The sequence below is a fragment of the Chlorocebus sabaeus genome, chromosome X (genome assembly GCF_047675955.1).
Source record: "Chlorocebus sabaeus isolate Y175 chromosome X, mChlSab1.0.hap1, whole genome shotgun sequence".
Classification (NCBI taxonomy): domain Eukaryota; kingdom Metazoa; phylum Chordata; class Mammalia; order Primates; family Cercopithecidae; genus Chlorocebus; species Chlorocebus sabaeus.
In genome coordinates, this window is record NC_132933.1 from 107,812,996 (window position 1) to 107,834,650 (window position 21,655).

Here is a 21,655-nt window from a genome sequence, read left to right on the forward strand (position 1 = left end):
GCTCCGTCCAATGAGTTAGCCAACAACTCAGGGGTAAATGACCCCTTTACAGGATGGCTAGAAAAGTAGTTCAGTAAATGGAAAGGAATAATAGCCTCAATTCTTACTTCCCTCGTAGCCATAATGGGTGTACTTATTCTTGTTGGGTGTTGTGTCATACCATGCACCTGTAGGTTGATACAGAGGCTCATAAAAACGGCACTTATTAAAATCTCCCTTAACTATCCTCCACCTTATCCAGAGAAGCATCTTCTTTTGGAAAATCAAGCCAAACAACTAAGCCAAGACATGTTAAAAAAAAAAAAAAAAAAAAAAAGTTTAAAAAGAAAACTGTAAGGAAATACAAGGGGAGGGGTCGTTAGATATGAGTTCTAAATTTCTGTTCCATTCTTTACCTTCTACTTTTAAACTTCCTCATAAAGCAATCTTTTTCGATTACCTGCTCTACCCTGACTCATTCTGATTACCTACTCCACCCTGACTCATTGCCTGCTCTGTCATAACCATTTTTCCCGCCAAACCACTCACCCCATCACTGTCTTTAGCCAATCGGAATTAATTCAGCCTGTGTGGTCTAACCCTAGCCAATAGAGGAATGACACAGCAGCAGCAGCGGCCACATGCATCAGGGATAAGAATCCCTTCCCCTCCCTTTTCCAAGTGTGCGCTCACCATTGTTCTATCTGTAAGGGTGCACCCTTCTAGAGAAGTACTTTGCCTTGCTGAGAATTAAAAAGAAAATTTTATATTCAGGTGCTATTTCTTTTGTGGCACCGAAACTTTATATATAACAATGCCCGGCTAATTTTTGTATTTTTAATAGACATGGGGTTTCATCATGTTGGCCAGACTGGCCTCGAACTCCTGGCTTCATGTGATCTACCCGCGTCAGCCTCCCAAAGTACTGGACTTACAGGTATGAGCCACCACTCCCAGCTAAAATATTTTACAGAGTTTGACTCTTTTTGTTGACAAAAACATGTATATAATAAGGTTCAGTTCTACCTGCAGTTTCAGGCATCCACTGCGGATCTTGGAACGTATCCCTCATAGGTAAGGGGAACAACAGTAATTAGGTTCTAAATAATAACATTCTATGTTGTTATAATGTTACCAATTTGGGGTTGGAATAAGAATTTGATTGTAGCCACCACCAAGCATCCCATACCCCAGCAATCATCTTTGAAGACTATTATATTTTTATGCTAGGATATTAACAAATAAAACCATGCCAAAATATTACAAAAACATCAAATGTCTTAATCTTACTGTATTATGACTATAATTCACAAACCCAGTGATACACAGTTGGGGAAAAAATCTGCTATTAACCCTCTGGATACCTCTGTCTACCGGATCTGGGAAAGAAAAATACAATACGATAAAATAAAATAAAATAAAATAAAATAAAATAAAATAAAATAAAATAAAATAGATAAATAAAATAAAATACAAAACAAAACCTGCTGGGGAATAAAAAAAGGGGGAAGGTGGGTATAGAAACGAAGGTTATAAAGGCATGAATTTCCAAATACTTTCTTTATAATTACCGCCATCGTTACATATACCGTGAATATCTGAAAGTACATGAATCTTAACACGGAACAAGAAATTCTAATGGTACTGCAGATTTTAGATAGTGGTAACAATCTCGCAAGTTGACCAAGCCAAAAAGTAGTCCTACATTTCCTCTCTTACCTCTTTCCCACCAATAAACCATGTTCCTTCTATTCACAGAGTTCATTTTACAATCTAAAAGTCTTTGAATCCACCCCTTCTCCATTCCTACTATATTTCTCCAGGTTAGTTAGGACCTCAACTTTACATACTTGGCCTATTTCAACAGTTTTCTAACTTGTCCCCAAACTGTAGGCTCTCTCTCCATTTCCTCCTCTTTCAATCTCTTTCAAACCTCCACACCACTGCCAATGAGCTTTCAAAAACTCAAACATGGAAGTGCAAAACATGCACTTTCTATTTTAAACTCCTCTGAAAAGTCCCCACAATCTAGCTTGCTTTATAAGGGCCTTCATTTTATGACTCTTGCTGAAATGTTCCCAATCTCATAACCACCACTTCAGTCAGGACAAATAACATGCAGATCTGTGAATAAAATACAACCTTAAACATTTCTATGATTTTAACAATGTTTGCTTCCTCTGCCTAAAAAAGCCATTGCCATCTTCCCCTCGACTCACTCCTTAATCGGGCAAATTCCTATCTATCCTTTAAAAAGCAACATTCACCTCTTCCTTCCAGAAGTATTATTTGACATATTCCCAAAAACCCACAGTGAGTTATAGTTTCTAATACGTGCTTCTGATATGGGAGTGCTGGGAAGGGAAGAGTGTGGTCCCTTTAAATGATACAGAATGGGGGAAGGGAAGTGCTGGGTAGAGGAGGATGTGGTCCCTGGCTAGGGCTCTACCCCCTCAGACCTAGGTAAGGACAGGCACTCTGCCTTCCCACCACACCCCCATCCTGCGCCTATAAAAACCCAAGACCCTAGCAAGGCAGAGACAGAAATTGCTAGATGGCGAGATGAACACATCGGTGGAAGACATCGAGTGGAGCCTGCAGGTGGAAGAGCACACAGACGCTGGAACACCGGCAGGCCATTGACCAGCGGGACTAGGCAGAGTTTGGCCAGGGCAGTTGGAGGAGAGCTAGGACTGCCAAGCGGCCATCTCCCTCTGGCTACCCCATAGGCTGAAAGCTACTTCCACTCAATAAAACTTTACACTCATTCTCCAAGCCCACATGTGATCCAATTCTTCCAGTACACCAAGCCAAGAACCTGGGATACAGGAAGCCCTCTGTCCTTGCAACAAGGTATAGGGTCTAACTGAGCTGGTTAACACAAGCTGCCTAGAGACAGCAAACTAAAAGAGCACCCTGTAACACATGCCCACTGGCGCTTCAGTTGTAAACATTCACCCCTAGACATTGCTGTGGAGTGGGAGCCCCACAGCCTGCCAGTCTGTATGCTCCCCTAGAGGTTTGAGCAGTGGGGCACTGAAGAAGTGAGCCACACCTCCATCACATGCCCTGTGAGGGGGGCAAGGAAACCTCTCCCATTTCACTTCCAAATGAATACTCACACCTATTATGTCATTTATCTCCTCCACTAGAATATGAGCCTATACATGGTAGAGAATGAACCCAAGTCATGCTTTGATCCCTATAGCAAAGTAACCAGCATATATAAGTTATTTAAGAAAGTCTTGCCGCTGAGTAAATCACTATCTTACAGTCTTTAATAACCTGTTACACATTTTTCATAGAAGAATGATACTTTGCTGATTCAATTTATGCAGAATCATTTCCTTATAATAATCTGAATTACCTTCTGGACAATTAAAAGAACGTTAACAGTTAAGATAATATAGCAGAAGAGGTTGGCCAAAGTTTATTATATGCATCATGCCCAAAGTCAACACACTGAAGCAGAAGTTCTGCTTCCAAAGTGTATGTGTAGTATTGTACAGCAATAATGAAATCAGACTATAGAAGTCATTTCAAAACTAGTAAGTGACAAGGCTGTGATTCTGATCCAAGACTGTAGAGATCTAAGTCAGAATCACAGCCTTGTCACTTACTAGTTATGAGATTCATGAAAGGCCGAGCACAGTGGCTCACACCTGTAATCCCACTGCTTTGGGAGGCCAATGTGAGAGGATTGCTTGAGACCAGGAGTTTGAGACCAGCCTGGGCAACATAGTGAGACTCTCATTCTCTACAAAAAAACTTAAAACTTAGTTGAGCACGGTGGGGCATGCCTGTAGTCCTACCTACTTGAGAGGCTAAAAAGGACTGCTTGAGTCCAGGAGTTCAAAGCTGCAGTGAGCTACAATTGTACCACTGCATACCAGCCTGGGCTACAGAGCAAGACCCTATCTCTTAAATAAAAATAAAACAAAATTTCAGAAAGACTCATGAAACAAGTTAGCTGACCTCAATGTCTTCATCTTTGTAAAATGGTGAAAGCAGTACCTATTTCAAAGGGTTGTTTGAGGAATTAAATGAGATGATACATGACTGGTTCAAAAACAGAAGCAATTATAATTAAAGCACCAAGGATTTAAAAGTATCCCAACAGGCCAGGCCTGGTGGCTCGCGGCTGTAATCCCAACACTTTGGGAGGCTGAGGCAGGTGGATCACCTGAGGTCAGGAGTTCGAGACCCCCCTGGCCAACATGGTGAAACTCAGTCGCTATTAAAAAATAAATACAAAATTAGCCAGGTGTGGTGGCCTTAGTACCAGCTACTCAGGAGGGTGAGACAGGAAAATCGCTTGAACATGGGAGGCAAAGGATGCAGTAAGCCAAGATCACACCACTGCATGCCAGCCTGAGCGAGACTGAGCAAGACTTCGTCTCAAATAAATAGATAACTAACTAGTATCCCAACAATTTCATTTACATTTCCTTAAATTATAGTACAATTTCCAAAAATAAGGCCAACGGCAAGCAGTATACATATTGAAAAACCCTCCTAATACAAAATTAATTATTTAAAATATTAGATGACATATTTTAAAAGCATCTTTATAAATGAATGGCTGAGCTGGGGGCAAAAGGAAAAAGGCTGAAAAAAAAGGAGAATACACAAAGGTAAGCAAACAATGAAAGCCAATAAAATACCCCGAGACTTAGGAAACAAATTAGGTACCACACAGAGTTGTACCCAAGATTTCTCACATAAATCTGAATCCCTGGGGCTTCTTTCTTAGTAAAATGTTGGAATTTCCTCAAAAAACTAACAATAGAACTACCATTTGATTCAACAGTCCCACTACTAGCTATAAATCATAGAAACTGAAATCAAAATTTCAAAGAGATATCTATTATATATGAGTTCTAAATTTCTTTTCAAAGAATTAGTATGTCAGTATGTTCAATTCTTTGCCTTCTACTTTTAAACTTCACTTCCTCGTAAAGCAACATTTCTCGATTATCTGTTCCACCCTGACTCATTCCAATTGCCTGCTCTGTCATAACCATTTTTCCAGCCAAACCACTCACTCCGTCACTCTCTTTAAATTAGCCAATCAGAATTAGTTTAGCCTGTGCAGTCTAACCCTAGCCAATAGGGGAACGACACAGCTGCAGGGGCCAGGTGTGTCAGGGAAGAACCCTTTCCCCTCCCTTGTCCAAGTGTGCGCTCATCATTGCTCCATCTGTAAGGGTGCACCCTTCTATAGAAGTACCTTGCCTTGTTGAGAATTAAAAAGAAAACTTTATATTCGAGTGCTATTTCTTTTGCAGCACTGAAACTGTATTTATGACATCTATACTCCCATATTCATTTCAGCCTTATTCATAATAGATAAGATACAGAATCAACCTAAGTATCCATCGAAGGATACATTGATTAATAAAACATGGTATATATACACCTTGAAATACTATTCAGTCTTTAAAAGAAGGAAATTCTGCCATTTGTGACAACATAGATGAACCTGGAGGACCTTGTGCTAAGCAAAATATGCCAGACACAGAAAGACAAAACGGCATGATCTCACTTACATGTGGAATCTAAAAAGTCAAACTCAAAAGAATATCTATCTCATAGAAGTAAAGAGAACAACAGTGGTTACCAGAGGCTGGGGGAGGGTGGGGAAAGGGAATTGGGGAGATGCTATTCAAAGGGTACAAAGTTTCACCTAGACAATAAGTTCTAGTGATCAATTGCAGAGCATGGTAACTATAGTTAATAATCACATATATTTCAAACTGATGAGAGTATATTTCAAATATTCACCAAGAACAAGTAAGTGAGGTTATGGGTATGTGGGAAAATCTATCATATCTCTAAAATCAGTTGTAGAAGGAGTCAAAAAATAAAATGGGACACAGGCAATATTTGAAGATGTAGTGGCTGAAAATGTTCTAGTGCTGAAGGCAATAATCCCCAGAGGCAGAAAGATGAATAAAGGAAGAAAAATCCTATGCACAAAGGGAAGGTGCAAAAGAAAAAGAGGAGAGCTCTTTTTTTTTTTTTCCAAGACGGGAGTCTCGCTCTGTCGCCAGGCTGGAGTGTAGTGGCGTGATCTCGGCTCACTGAAACCTCTGCCTCCTGGGTTCAAGTGATTCTCCTGCCTCAGCCTCCTAAATAGCTCAGACTACAGGCGAGCGCTATCATGCCCAGCTAATTTTTGTATTTCTAGCAGAGACGGGGTTTCACCATGTTGGTCCAGATGGTCTCGATCTCTTGACCTTGTGATCCACAAGGAGAGCTTTTAAGACATTAAAAGAACTATAAAACAGCTTCAAAACAGCATCAAAAGAGCTACAACAACACTAACAACTTTTTAAAACTAACCAGGAAAACTAGGAGTCAGTGAAAAATCAGTAAGAAGCTGGGTGCAGTGGCTCACACCTGTAATCCTAGTACTTTGGCAGGCAGAAGTGGGCAGACCACTTGAGCCCAGGAGTTCGAGACCAGCCTGAGCAATATAGTAAGACCTTGTCTTTAAAAAAAAAAAAAAAAAAAAAGCGATTAAAATTACTTTCAATTATTTTTAATGGTAAAGATAAATTTTTATCACATTCTTTTTTTCACACATAAAGGAAAATTTAAGTGAAAAAATTCATTAAGATATCCTTAGTGTCCAATTCTGAATCATTTTATAATTCTGTTAACCATACTCTCGTCCACATTTTTCCACACAATATCAACTACCGGGACATCAAAAATGCTGGTGATATAGCATTTCTTAGAAGATTCTTCCACTGTTATCTACAAACCCCATTTCTGCAAGTTAAGACATCACTTTTTTGACCTTACCAGAAATTGTCAATGAAAAGTTTTTAGTCAGCAATCAAAACTCACATTCTTTCCTCAGATGGTCCATAAATGACTTTTCTACTGAAACAATAGGCTATAGCTATCTAATCATGCCAGGAGGAAAAACAACAAAGATGAGTATGCATACGCATTGACAACTATGTATCATGACTACCACTCAGCCAATGAAGACTTAAAATATTATTAGATACCTGGCTCCAAAGATTTAAACAAAAAGGGTGGGCCGGGCACGGTGGTTCATGCCTGTAATCCCAGCACTTTGGAAGGCCGAGGTGGGTGGATCAGAAGGTCAAGAGATTGACACCATTCTGGCCAACATGGTGAAACCCCATCTCTACAAAAAAAAAAAAAGAGCCGGGCGTGGTGCCATGTGCCTGTAATCCCAGCTACTCAGGAGGCTGAAGCAGGAGAATCACTTGAACCCGGGAGGCAGAGGTTGCAGTAAGCCAAGATCAAGCCACTGTACTCCAGCCTGGGAAACAGAGCGAGATTCCATAAATTAAATTCAAAAAAAGAAAAAGTGCATCTTTGAAGGAATAAAAAGCAGTATTGCTGGCCAGGAGCATTGGCTCACGCCTGTAACCTCAGCATTTTGGGAGGCCAAGGCAGGCAGATCACCTGAGGTCGGGAGGTCGGGAGTTCGGGACCAGTCTCACCAACATGGAGAAACCCCATCTCTACTAAAAATACAAAATTAGCCAGGCGTGGTGGCGCATGCCTGTAATCCCAGCTACTTGGGAGGCTGAGGCAGGAGAATTGCTTGAACCCAGAAGGCAGAGGTTGTGGTAAGCTCAGATCGCACCATTGCACTCCAGCCTGGGCAACAAGAGCGAAACTCCATCTCAAAAAAAACAGACAGTATTGCTAAATTTTGTTACGTGGTAAAGATCTGACAGCTTTTTAACGAAACATTCTTATTTTGTAGAAAGGCATTTAGAATATTAAGGATTGAAATGTCATGTTATCTGTAATTTACTCTAAAATATACCCAGGAAGGAAAATACATATATATGGGGGAAATATTTTTTTATAAGCCCTGATGGAGCATTAAAAACCACTAACCAGGCCAGGCGCGGTAGCTCACGCCTGTATTCCCAACACTCTGAGAGGCCGAGGTGGGCAGATCACCTGAGGTCAGGAGTTCAAGACCAGCCTGGCCATGGTGAAATCCTATCTCTACTAAAAATAGAAAAAATTAGTTGGGTGTAGTGGTGCACACCTGTAATCCCAGGCTGAGGCAAGAGAATCGCTTGAACCCGGGAGGTGCAGTTTGCAGTGAGCTGTGATTGCGCCACTGCACTCCAGCCTGGGCAACAAGAGCGAAACTCCGTCTCAAAACAACCACCACCACCACCACAACAACAAAGCAAATAGTTGATGGTTAACTATCAACTTAATTAAAAGAAATACAGAAGATATAGAAATGAGCTAAATAATACCAAAAGAAAGCAATAAAACAAAGCCAGAAAATGTGACACTATAAGACAACTGAGCTGGTCTCTTTAAGCCAGAGACAAAAACAAAAACACAAAAGGGATGAGAGTGGAGGAAAGACAATGCTAAAAAAGACAGCTAAGGTACATACTCAGTTTTAATCTATGCTCCTGGACTAGACAGTGGTCTGGACAAAAAGACTGTACGAGGCATTACAGAGTAAATTAGGTGAGAGAGACAGAGAGAGAGAGAGTGAGAGCGAGAGCGTGTGTGTGTCCGCGCGTGTGTGCGCGTGTGTGTGTGTGTAAAGAAAAAAGAGAATAAGCCCAAAGAAAGAAGGAAAAAAACTAGAGATGATCAACAATGTCAAAATTGTATTATTTGAAATCACTATTAAAATTTACAAACCTTTGATTGAAGCAAGGAAGAAAACAGAAGGCACAACTAAGTTCCAGAAATTAGTTAAGGACCTAACTATAGGTATATGTGACCATAAACAAATGTAGCAGAAATTTGCAACCTAAAAAAGTAACTGGTAAATAATAAAACCAGTAGTATAAAATCCTCCCACAAAGACATATACTAATCCCAAAGAGTTTAACAGGTTGGTTTTATCAAATATGCAGGAAAATACTTTTACAAGATTATATCTAGCTATTTCAGAAAATACAAGATGAGAACATTCCAAACACTTTTATTGAAATGTTTACAATATTGATAACAGAAGAAACAAAATTGTCATTAATTACAAAGGGAGGACAGTCTACAGAGAAAATCCAAAGTTACATAGTCAAATTACCCAAGTTAGTGAAAGTTAGTGAAGTTGCTTGGTAAGTTTAACACATGAAAGTCAACTGCAGTTCTATATACCAGTAGAGATAAAACATAAAATTAAAATGGCATGTATAATAGCAACGTAAGTGTAAGATGTAAAATACATTATTTATAAGATGCACAAGAACTTCGTGAGGAAGTTATAAAACTTTACTGAGAAAAGATGACAGTTTGTTATTTTTATTTTATATATTTTTTTGAGACAGAGTTTCGCTCTTGTTGCCCAAGCTGGAGTGCAATGGCACAATCTCGGCCCACTACAACATCCGCCTCCAGGGTTCAAGCAGTTCTCCTGCCTCAGCCTCCCTCAGTCTCCTGAGTAGCTGGTATTACAAGTGCACCACCACGCCGGGGTAATTTTTTGTATTTTCAGTAGAAACGGGGTTTCACCATGTTAACCAGGCGGGTCTTGAACTCCTGACCTCAGGTGATCCACCCACCTCGGCATCCCAAAGCACTGGGATTACAGGCATGAGCCACTGCACCCGGCAACAGTTTGTTTTTAAAATACAAAGTCAATGCAATCCCAATCCAACACCTAAAAAATAATTGTGTTTTATTTAACTTTATCTGATCTCAAGCACTACAGTATTTTACAAGATACTGACAAATCTAAGATTTCAAAACAGTGATAACTGTTGCAAATGCATTTATGATCTGGCCTTTGCCTTCCTTTTCCCCAGTTTGAGTCCTATAACGCCCAACAATCATGGCAGGCTCTAAGACAGTGGTCTATAAACTATTGCCAGCCGAATCCTTTTTTAAAGGCCTGGGAGCTAAAAATGATTTTTATATAAAAGATTATCTAAGTACCTATATATTACCTGATTTTGCCTCTTGGTCCACAAAACCTAAAATATTTACTATTTTGCCCTGTAAAAAAAAGTTTGCGGACCTCTGCTCTAGACCAAGAACATGGGAGTTTCCGAAACACCTATCGTACTGCTATGTACTACTCTCTCATTTCTCTTCTTGGAAAACTTGACGAGGTCTTGTATCTTGGAAACTCCCATTAATCCTTCCCTGAAGTTTCATCTTTTCTGTGAAGTCTTTCCTTATTCCCACTCAGACTTTCCCATACCCCTTAAACAAAGCATGTGCACTTCTGCTTCCAGCACAGCCCTCAACACCTCCAATATATTACTTACCAAAAACTTATTATGTTTACGTGTATCCTCCTCACAGAAACATGGGAGAGCAGGAGCTAGCTTACTCATCTCTGTATTGTCAAAAGAGGCCCTGTCAACAAATGTAAAAGCCGGACTACCCTAAACTGTGTAACAGAAAAAGCCACTGGAAAGTCAGAAAATGAGCACAGATTCCACTAGTTTATCCACCACCTATTTGTGCTGACTTGGGGGCTTCCTTAATCACCGGGATGCACGATGTATAGTCCATAAAGTAAAGGAATTAGATAAAAATTTCTAAGATGTGTTCTGCTTCTAAACTTGTAAAATTTCCAAAGAATCTAATCCTTATTCCAAAATATACTGATTTTTAACTTTTCTTTAAAAGATCTCACTCTCTTGGTCTCCTCTAAGCAAAAAAGTTTTTTAGGCTTTTTAAAAAAATTCAGGTTAAGCAATAAACTTGTTGAAACATTAATTAGAGTTCCGTCTTCCCTACAGGTTCTAAATATTTTCATATTATGAAGCACTTCCAGACTGATATATTTAAATACTGAATATATTTCTGAATTCAAAAAACCAATCGGAATTAGAAGAACCTTGAGTTCTCCCATTACAAAAATTCTCTCTTCAACATATCTCTCCTACCTGACATTAACGCATAATCCCACACCAGTACAATACTTATGAAAAAAATAAGACCATACAGAAGAAAACCTTACCAATCAGGCCCAATTAGGAAAATAAGGCCAGCACAAATTCAGGGCTGGTAAGAAATACAATACAATTTTCAAGCATATGCTGAATCAGGCAGTAAAATAGTATTATTTAGACCTTTTTAGTGAAACTGTTTTAAGGAAAAGAATTATCTATAATTAGCATACAAAAAAATGTGAATTAATCTCTTCAACAAACTGAAATATTAGGTGCAAAAGTAACTGCAGTAATGGCAAAAACCATAATCACTTTTGCGTCAACCTAATACTATGTGATGTTCTTCAGCAGTATTATAAAGCCCTCTGATATTTACATTCATATAGATAATATGTATGTTAAATTTAATAATTTTTTTTGGTGTCCCAAACTAAATTTTAGCACAACTCTATCAAACTCTTTCTAAAATTAGGGTTATGAAAAAATAATGATCACTATTTTTAAAAATTGTACCCACAAATACTTTAATCAATCAATATACAAAAAAAAAAAAGCCACATCCTGCATATCTTAAAACAGACCAATTAGTTTTTCAAACTGAAACACTGTTCTCCATCCTTCCATGTTACCATAATGTTTAATCAATAGTTCTATTCAGATAGGCATTGCTTCCAAAATTCAAAGCCTTTTCTTTCTTTTCTTAAAGTAGAAAAAAAAAATAAGAAAAAGGTCAGTTTTGTTTCTTTATTTACTTTAGACTCTGTTGCCCAGGCTGGAGTGCAGTGGCATGATCTCAGCTCACTGCAACCTCTGCCTCCCGGGTTCAAGCGATTCTCTGCCTCAGCCTCCCCAGTAGCTGGGATTACAAGCAAGCACTACCATGATGAGCTAATTTTTGTATTTTTAGTAGAGATGGGGTTTCACCACGTTGGCCAGGCTGGTCTCAAACTCCTGACCTCAGGTGACCTGCCCACCTCGGCCTCCCAAAGTGTGGGGATTACACTCCCAAAGTGCTGGGATACCTCCCAAAGTGCTGGGATTATTACTGGGTGAGCTACCACGCCCAGCCCTGAGTGTCTCTTGTATGCTAACAAGATAACTCAAGGCAGGCAGCCTCCTTTGTAGCTTTAGGATGGGGGATGTAATGAGATAACTCAGGGCAGGCAGCCCCCTACGTAGCTTCAAGATGAGGGCTGGTCACCGCAAAGAGCAAAGCATGTTTAGAGCGTGGGGACTTTTCAGCCCCATTCTCCAATCTCTGGGTAGAGGAAAGGGATTGAAGGTTAAGCTGATCACCAGTGGCCAATGATTTAATCAGTCATGCCTACGTAATAATGCCTCCATAAAAACCCAAAAGGACAGGATTTGGAGAGCTTCTGGATAGCTTCACAAGCAGAAGTCCCTAGAGGGTGGCATGCCCAGAGATGGCATGGAGGCTCCATGCCACTTCCCACATGACCTCATCTTATGCATCTCTTCATCTGTACCCGTTACAATAAAACAGTAAACCCAACTGTTTGCTGAGGTCTGTGCCACTCTGGCAAATTAATGGAAACAAGGAGTGGGTCATGGGAACCCTGATTTATATAGCCAGTCAGTCAAAAGTTCCGGAGGCCTACACTGGCATCTGAAGTGGGGACAGTCTTGTGGGACTTAGCACTCAATCTGTGGGATCCGAAACTATCTCCAGGTAGATAATGTCACAATTGAACTGAATTAGAGGACACTGGCAGCCACTGCAGAACTGACTGCTTGCCAGGTATGCAGGGGAAAAGCCACACACATTTTGTTACAGAAATGTCCTGTGTTGTGAGAGTATAGGAGGAACTGAGTTTTTTCCTATATCCTCAGACCATTCATTAAAACATGAAGTAGGGGGAAGAGGGAAGAGCCCTCGAAGTAAACTAGCAACAGAAGGGAACATCTTCAATATTAGCCTACAAAAACCCTATAGCTAATATCACATTCAACAGTAAAAATTTAATGTTTTCCCCCCAAAGAAACAAAACAAGGATGTCCCCTTCCATTCCTTGCCAGTACAACAAGGCAAGAAAAAGACTAACTGGCATCCACAAATAAGAAAACAAAAAATAAAATTTTCTTTATTTGCAGACAGCATAATGTATCTAGAAAATCCTATCTAGAACAACACGACTAAAACAATATAATTTAGTAAGACAGTAGGATACCAGATCGGTATGCAATAATAAAAATGTTCCTACATAATCGCAATAAAACAATTGGAAATAAAATTTTACAACAACTCCAATCACAATAGCATCAAAAAAACAAAAAAACCTAAAACATATGTGATAAGCACTATGAAGTATTGCTGTAGGGTCTTAAAGAAGGCTAAATAGAGGGCGAAATACGCCATGTTCACGAACAAGCAAATACAATATTACTGAAGACAAATTCTTCCTAACTTAGCACATGTAGTTTCAATATAATCCTAGCAGAATTATACTGGATTATACTGTTTCTGCACTTTATATGGAAAGGCAAAAGACCTAGAAAAACCACAGCAATTTTGAAAAAGAATACAGGGAATTTGGGGCCAGGCACGGACAGTGGTTCATGCCTATAATCCCAACACTCTGGGAGGCTGAGGCTGGCGGATCACGAGGTCAGGAGATCGAGACCATCCTGGCCAACATGGTGAAACCCTGTCTCTACTAAAATACAAAAAATTAGCCAGGCGTGGTGGCACAGGCCTGTAGTTCCAGCTACTGGGGAGGCTGAGGTTGCAGTGAGCCAAGATCGTGCCACTGCACTCCAGCCTGGGTGACAGAGAGAGACTCCATCTCAAAAAAAAAGGAAAGAAAAGAGGAAATGGTAGATTTTGAAAGTGTAGTCTTTTCAACAAATAACGCTGGAAAAACTGGGTAGCTATTTGGGGGAAGGGGGGGACCACTGATACTATCTCACATCATAAACAGCTTGAAATGTATCACAGGCCGAAACAGAATTTAAAAGGTGAGGAAATCTTTTATGATCTTGGGATACACAAAGATTTCCTAGCACAAAAAGCACAAGCTGTAAAAGAAAAAAAAAAAAAAGTAATTAAATGGACCTCATTGAAACAATAAACATTTGCTCTTCAAAAGACACTAGTAAGAAAATGAAAAGACGAACCAGAGACTAACAATTCCAAAACAAGTATCAGACAAAGGGCATTTATTCAGAGTATATAAAGAACCCATAAAACTCAAAGAAGAAGAAGATGAGGAAGAACAACAGGAAGGAAAGCAAGAAGAGAAAGAAAGAAAAGAAAGAAAGAAGGGAGGAGGAAGGGAGGAAGGGAGGGAGGGAGGGAAGGAGAATAGGTAGACGGTAAAGTTAAAAAGACTGAGGAGGAAAGAAAGAAAATAAGAAAGAAGAAGAAAAAACAAGAATGGGCAGATGGGCTAAAGTTAAAGAGACTGACAATACCAAGTGCTAACAAAGATATGGAACATTTGAAATCTCATTCATTGCTGGTTGGAATATGAAATGGTATAACCACTTTGAAAAGGATTGACAGTTACACCTAAAACTGCAAAGCAATTCAGCATTCCTAAATCATATATACCAAGACAAATGAAAACCTATGTCCACACAAAGACAAATAATATTCACAGAGCTTTATTCATAATAACCAAAAGCTGAAAACAATCCAATCAACTGATAAACAGAAAAACTGTGGCATATCCATTCTATGAAATCCTACTTAACAATGAAAAACAACACACTACTGATACAACAACATGGATGAATCTCAATAAAAGCATGCCAAATGAAAGTTATCAAAAACAAAAAATATATGCTGTTTAAACCCCATTACATGATATTCCAGAACAGACAAAACTAGAGGGATGAAAGCAGGTAAGTGGTTGCCTGGGACCAGAGATTAAGAGTAGGAAAATGGCACAAGGAAACACTTTGGATAATGGAAATGTTTTGTATCTTGATTATGGTAATGGTTATACAACTATTTAAGTTGTCAAATCTCAAATAATGTAAATCATATCTCAAAAAATGCTTAAAACAATGTTAAATATATCTCAAAAAAGCTACAGAAAATAAATTATCAGGTATTTTTTGTGAAGCTAGACAAGTTAATTAGAAAGTTTATTTGAAAAAACAAGCCACCAAGGACAGCCAGGAAAATCCTAGAAGCAAGAACAGTAGGGAAAGGGTGCCCTAGCACTACCATACATTAAAACATATTATAAAATCTCTCTAAGTAAAATACTTTTGTATTAGTTCATGAACAAAACATGCCACAAAAGTCACAGACAAAACTGCATATGAATATTTAGTATACAATTAAGGCAACACCTCAAATCAGTAGAGGAAAAAATGAATTTTTAAAAAATATATCTTTGGGATAACTAGCCATAAGATAAAAGATAATCTTAAATATTGTTCACACTATAAGTCAAGGATAAAATCCAAATGGATCAGAAATTTAAATGTCAAATATTAAACCATTCAAGTACTGAAAGAAAATGTGGGTGAATTTCTCTAACACCTGGGAATGAGGAAAAAACCCATCTTATGATTCAAAACATAAAGGCAATGTAGAAAACTGATCAATCTGACTACATAGAAATAGAAAACTTCTGCACAGACAAAAACAAACACACAAAAGCAAAGCAAAACAACAAATCTCAAACTGGGCAATAGTAGCTTCAACTAATATTACAGATAAAGGATAAATATGCCTAATACATATAATATAGATACATAAAACAGTAAAAGAAAACAATGACCTAAAAAAAAATGGGCAACAGACATGAACAAATATTTCAAAGAAAAAGAAATTCAAATAGTCTTTACACTTCAATTTTTAAAAAGTTCAATATCACTAACAACTAAGAAAATGTAAATTTAAATTATAATAAAATACCATTTCTCACCTATCAAACTGGCAAGTCTGCTGACAAAAAGGTTCTTGACTAAGATCAAGAAGAAACAAACACTTGCATACATTGTTGAAATAAATGCAAATGGTTCAATCCCAAAGGAGTAAATACCCTTCAACACAACGATCTCACTTTTAAAGGAATCTATACTAAAGAATCACTAACAAAACTATTAAAGAACAGGCCAAGTGCAGTGGCTCACACCTGTAATCCCAACACTTTGGGAGGCTGAGGTGGGAGAATTACTTGAGGCCAGTAATTGAGTTTGAGATCAGCCTGGGTAATATAGTGAGATTCTATCTCTGCAAAAAAAAATTTAAAAATTAGCTGAGCATGGTGGTGTGCACCTGCAGTCCCAGCTCCTCGAGAGGCTGAGGCAGGAGGATTCATTTGAGCCCAGGAATTCAAGGCCGCAGTGAGCTCTGATTGCACCACTGCACTCCACCCTGTGCAACAGAGCAAGACCTTATCTCTAAAAAACTATATATGGAGAAAGAGACACTTTTACTAGACTATTTACTGCAGCACTCTGTAAAAGGAAAGCACTGAAGCACCTGATTAAATAAACTATGGAGTAAGTCTTCATGACCTTGAGTTAGGCAAAGATTTCTTACGTACAACAGTAAAAACACAAGAAATAAAAAGTTGTTATAAAGTCGATAAACTGGACTTCATCAAAGTTTAAAACTTTATTTTCTACCCCACTAGGCACACTAAAAAACTAGTACACTCAAAAAGTAGATAATTACAAGTGTTGAGTAGGATACAGAGAAACCGGAACCCTCACACCATTACTGGCAGGGATGTAAAATGGTATAGACATAGGGAAAAAAAGTTCTGGCAATTTCTCAAAATGCTAAACATAGATTTACCCTATAATCCAACAATTCCATTTCTGAGTACCTACCCAAGAAAACTGAAAATATTATGTCATACAAAAACCTGTACACAAATGTTCACAACAGTATTATTCACAATAGCCAAAAAGTGGAAACAACCCAAATGCCCATCAATTGATGAAAGGATAAACAAACTGTGGTATACTGATTCAACGGAATACAGCGTGCCCTTTGTATCCATGGGTTCCGCATCTGCGGATCAAAAGTATTCAGGAAAAATATGACAATACAATAATAAAAAATAATACAAACTAAAAAGCAATACAGTATAGCAATCAATTACACAGCATTCACATTTTATTAGGTATTTTAAGTAATCTAGAAATGATTTAAAGTATATGGGATGATGCATAGAGGTGATATACAAATACTTTATCATTTAATATAAGGAACTTGAGCATCCATGGATGTTGGTATCCATGAGGGGTCCTGAAACCAATTCCCCACAGATACTGAGGGGTGACTATATTATCAGGAAATAAAGAATAAAATATTCATGCTACAGCATATATGAACCTTGACAACATATGCTAAGTTAAAGAAGTCAGCCACAAAAGACCATATATTATATGATTCCATTTACATGAAATATCCAGAAAAGACAAATATATAAAAGACAGAAAGTAGACTGATGATTGCCAGGGCTGGGGATATACGTGAGGTTCCATTCCAGGGAGATAAATAAGACTGTGATGATGGCTGTGATGCAGGATTTTTTGCCCCTCAGCTGAGCTAATCTGGGTTTTTGTCTCACAACCAGGAAGAATGAGGCATACAAACACATTGAAGGGTGAGGAAGACAAAATTTATTAAGCAAAAGGAAAGCTATCAGCAAAGAAAGGGGGTCCTGCCAGTAGGTTTCCACCTCACAAACTGAATACCAGGGCCCCAGCACGCGAGCTGAAGAGGCCAGGATCCTCCCCTGTATAAGGTGCAAATTCTTGGTGGCTCCACCCTGTTCCCCCAGTGCATGGGGACCTCCAGTCCACTGCAGGCATGCCCAGGAAAGCCCCCTGTGCAGGTTCCCTTATCTGCAGAAAACATCTGGTGTAAACACTTGTGGGCTGGGTGGATCAGTGATTCTCCAGGGACCCTTCCCTATCTGTTGAGACCTTTGTCTGCCTCCTCCCTCTATCAGCTGCACAGCTCTGAAAATTTACCAAAAATCACTGATTTGTACAGTTAAAACAGCCAAATTTTATAGCATGTGAATTATACTTTGATAAAGCTTTAAAAAAAAATAAGCCAGAGATTAGAGAAGATATTTTCAAAAGACTTAGAAAAAAAAAATTACAGATATAGATATCTAAAATCTCTACATAGTGTTCTCAAAATCTATGCATAGGCTGACTATTGAAGGGCTTTCCCAGACAAAGCCAGTCTATATAAGACTGGAATAAGTACCTACTTCAAAAAGAAAGATAAACTAACCAATAGAAAAAATCCACAAAATATCTGAAATGGCAATTCAGATTAAAAAAAAAAAAAACCTCACTGCTCAATAAACTTAAAAGTAAACATGATGTAGAAGATCATGCTTAATTTAATCACTGCTTAAATTAAGATAAGTGTATGATTCATCGTTTCACTGCTATGCACAGTCTTTCATTTAGGTAGGTCTTCTAAAAAATAGTTAGGTTCAGCTCTCCTCAAAGCTCCAATTATAAACAGAGTACACCAAGAAAGAGTTTATCATAATTTTCCCATTACATTTTCCCATTTTAGCCTGATATACACATCTTCAGCCTTCTTTTACTCCCAGGTACCAACTTTAGAAAAGAAAACCAAGGAATCATTTTGTTATTGTTATTTGTTTAGTTTTGCTTGATTTTTACTTATCACAATTCCATTATATTTGACCAGTAAAATGTGTCCGAGGTATCTAATTCTTTTTTTTTTTTTTTTTTTTCTGAGACGGAGTCTTGCTCTGTCGCCCAGGCTGGAGTGCAGTGGCCGGATCTCGGCTCACTGCAAGCTCCGCCTCCCGGGTTCACGCCATTCTCCTGCCTCAGCCTCCCGAGTAGCTGGGACTACAGGCGCCAGCCACCACGCCCGGCTAATTTTTTTGTATTTTTAGTAGAGACGGGGTTTCACCATGTCAGCCAAGATGGTCTCGATCTCCTGACCTCGTGATCCACCCGCCTCAGCCTCCCAAAGTGCTGGGATTACAGGCGTGAGCCACTGCACCCGGCCTCTAATTCTTAATAAAATACAAGGAGATTCACATAAGACGGCACAAACATAAATAATACTCTCAACCCTTTTCCAATACCTTTCCCCTAGAAGCAATATTTTAAGTAATTAACCAAAAAAGGCAAGAGTTCAATTCATTTTGAATATAACTGGCAATAATCTGCCCAAAACACAAACATGAAATCAGCATGCAAATATGCACTAACCTTCCAGTAGTCAGACTGTAAACTGTAGTACCTCTGGTATGCAGATAATGCTGAAAGAAGGAAAATAATTTTGAGTCATAATTATATCTCACTTTAAAGTCAATAATATACTTAACAAGCATTATATAACAAGATTCCCACCACACCCACCTCCCAGTAGACAGTGATAGTTCAAACCAAACAACTTAAAATTCTGGGCCCCCCTCAGGAGTTCAAGAACGTAAAACCATGGTCAAATCTCAGATCTGCAGTTGAACAGCATCTAGGCTAACCCCTTAGATCAACTTGACCTTCCTCAAAGATCAAAAACAAATGGTAGAGGTTTAAGATTTTCCAAGGCGACTCCAGAACGTGCTAGATCATTTGTTCTCACAAGAGACCTCACTTCCAAGAATGGCTAACAACTCGACTACCTCAAAGAGCAAAAGAACTATTTCTTCTGTGATGCTTTCTTTCCTGCAATCAACAAAAAACTTACCCACTAATTACCTTTCTCAACCTCAATTACAAAATAGGACATTACAAAATAGGACAACCCATCCACCAAAATCATCTTTAGGCATAAAAGGTTCTGAAAAACTTAAAAGTAGTTCTTGTCAACCTCAAAATTCAGTGAAGTGAACATAAAAAAGTAAAGTGAAAATTACATACGTACATTACAATTGGTAGAGAGTGCCCTTCTTAAAAAACAAAACACTGACGAATAAACCCCATCCCATACCAATTAAATCAGAATCTCTTAGGGCAGGAGGCTAAGCACTTATTTGATCCTACAAGTACAGGTATGACTGAGGGACACCCTAAAGACAAAGGCAGTAAAATGGACACTGAAGCAGGATTAAAAAGTGACAGCAGCTCAGATACATTCTAATACGCTGGGGATGTTTAGAGATGAACCAATTTATGAATTTTAGACATGGTACAATAGAAGCAAATTGCAAACATTACGAGAAACTCTTTCATAAAATTAAACAGGCAAAGAGAGTTCAGAAAAAAATTAGACATAATGAAGAGAACTTGCTCAATCGGATATTGGAATTACCATAAAGTTGTAAGAAATGGAATAGAAAAGAACTGAAAGCCCCAAATGAGAACTTGATACATGTAGGAATTAGCACAGTAAATAGGTGGCATTTCCAATCAGTGGGGTGTTAATAATGTAACCAGCACCCAAGTATTTATAAGTAAGCAAAAAAGTAAAATTTGTAACTCAAATCATATACTAAAATAATTCAAATAATACATTAAAGAGTTAGATAAAAAAAGAAGCCCATAAAACTACCAGATGAAAACGTGGGGAATAATATTTTTCTGATCAGCTACAAAAGGATTTTTTAACTTGTGGTTTACAATTCACAATCTAAGATATGGAAGACCAGGATAAAAACTATTTGAGAAGCAATTGGCTCCCTCAACTCTCTCACTCAACACTTGATGTTGTTTAGGCAATCTGACCGAAAAAAGACAGAGATTCTCCATCAAAAGGCCATGGAAATCATATTCAGAGATCCGCAATCACATGCTCAGAGCCTCCAGTTCTCAATTATTCCAATCATGAAATATGGACAGCTAAGAATTATCAGACATCTAAAGAAAGCCTCTAACCAAGAAGAAACTAACACAAACACAAAAAAAGACAACCTAAAACAAAAAATAGTGACTACTATGCAGGAGAAAATATACTTCAAAAAATTCTTACTAGTCTTAGATAAGCGAAAATATTGTTTTCATTGAGGGAGGTGGAGAGGTGGAAAGGGGGTGTGTGCAGGAGAACAAACAGGATGCTATAGAAAAAAATTAAATTCGGTAAATTAAAGTATGATAGGAGAAATGCATAATTCAATAAAAAGATTAAAATGAAATTTGAAGAAATTTCTCAAAAAAATAAACAAAAAGGACAAAAACAGAAAATCAGAAAAACTGTGTCCTGGAGGTCTAACATATCAATAATAGAGTCCCAAAAAGAAAGAATAAAAGGAAAGAAGAAAATCCAGGAAATAATTCCAAAAAAATTCCCAGAAAAGAAGGCTATGAGTTGGTAGTTTGAAGGGTGCTACAACAGATGTGTAATTCTAAAAATAAGGCAATAGAACAATGTTTTCAAAATTCTGAAGGAAAATTATTTCCAACCTAAAATTATATATCCAGTCAAATGATCTATTAAGCGGGTAGAATAAAGGTATTTTCAGATACGCAAAGTCTCCAAAGAAAATTATCTCCCAAATACCTTTCCTGAAGAAAAATCTGATAAATATGCTCCCCTTAAAGGAGAGTATATACCAAGAAAGAAGAAGATATGGTCTACTGAAAGCAGGAGACACAACAGATACAAGAGGCCATGGGAATACCCAAGATGAAGAAAAAGGGTGATCCCAGGACAGCAGCTATGCCCCAGATCCAAGTCACTGAGGCTTATCATTAAAATTATTGTAACCCCTTCTCAACCTGAGGACCAAGTATCCAGATAAACCTGGCCCAGATTCTTAACTGGGTTTGGCTTTTTCTTGACCATGTTCTGATAAAGTTTATATATTCTCCCCTCTATGTTCTACAAAATAGATGATGTGAAGGCTCCCGGAAGTGTTAAGTGT

The 21,655-nt window shown here is 38.3% G+C and overlaps 1 protein-coding gene across 17 annotated transcripts in view; it reads right to left on the minus strand.

Annotated features, from left to right (window-relative positions):
* Positions 1–21,655, minus strand: part of KDM6A (lysine demethylase 6A) — a 234,358-nt gene that overhangs the window by 115,636 nt on the left and 97,067 nt on the right. For all 17 annotated transcript variants that reach the window (XM_007991467.3, XM_007991469.3, XM_007991468.3 and 14 more), the window contains exon 4: positions 19,065–19,114. In XM_007991467.3, the coding sequence (XP_007989658.1) occupies positions 19,065–19,114 (50 nt within the window). The remainder of the gene's footprint in view (positions 1–19,064; positions 19,115–21,655) is intronic.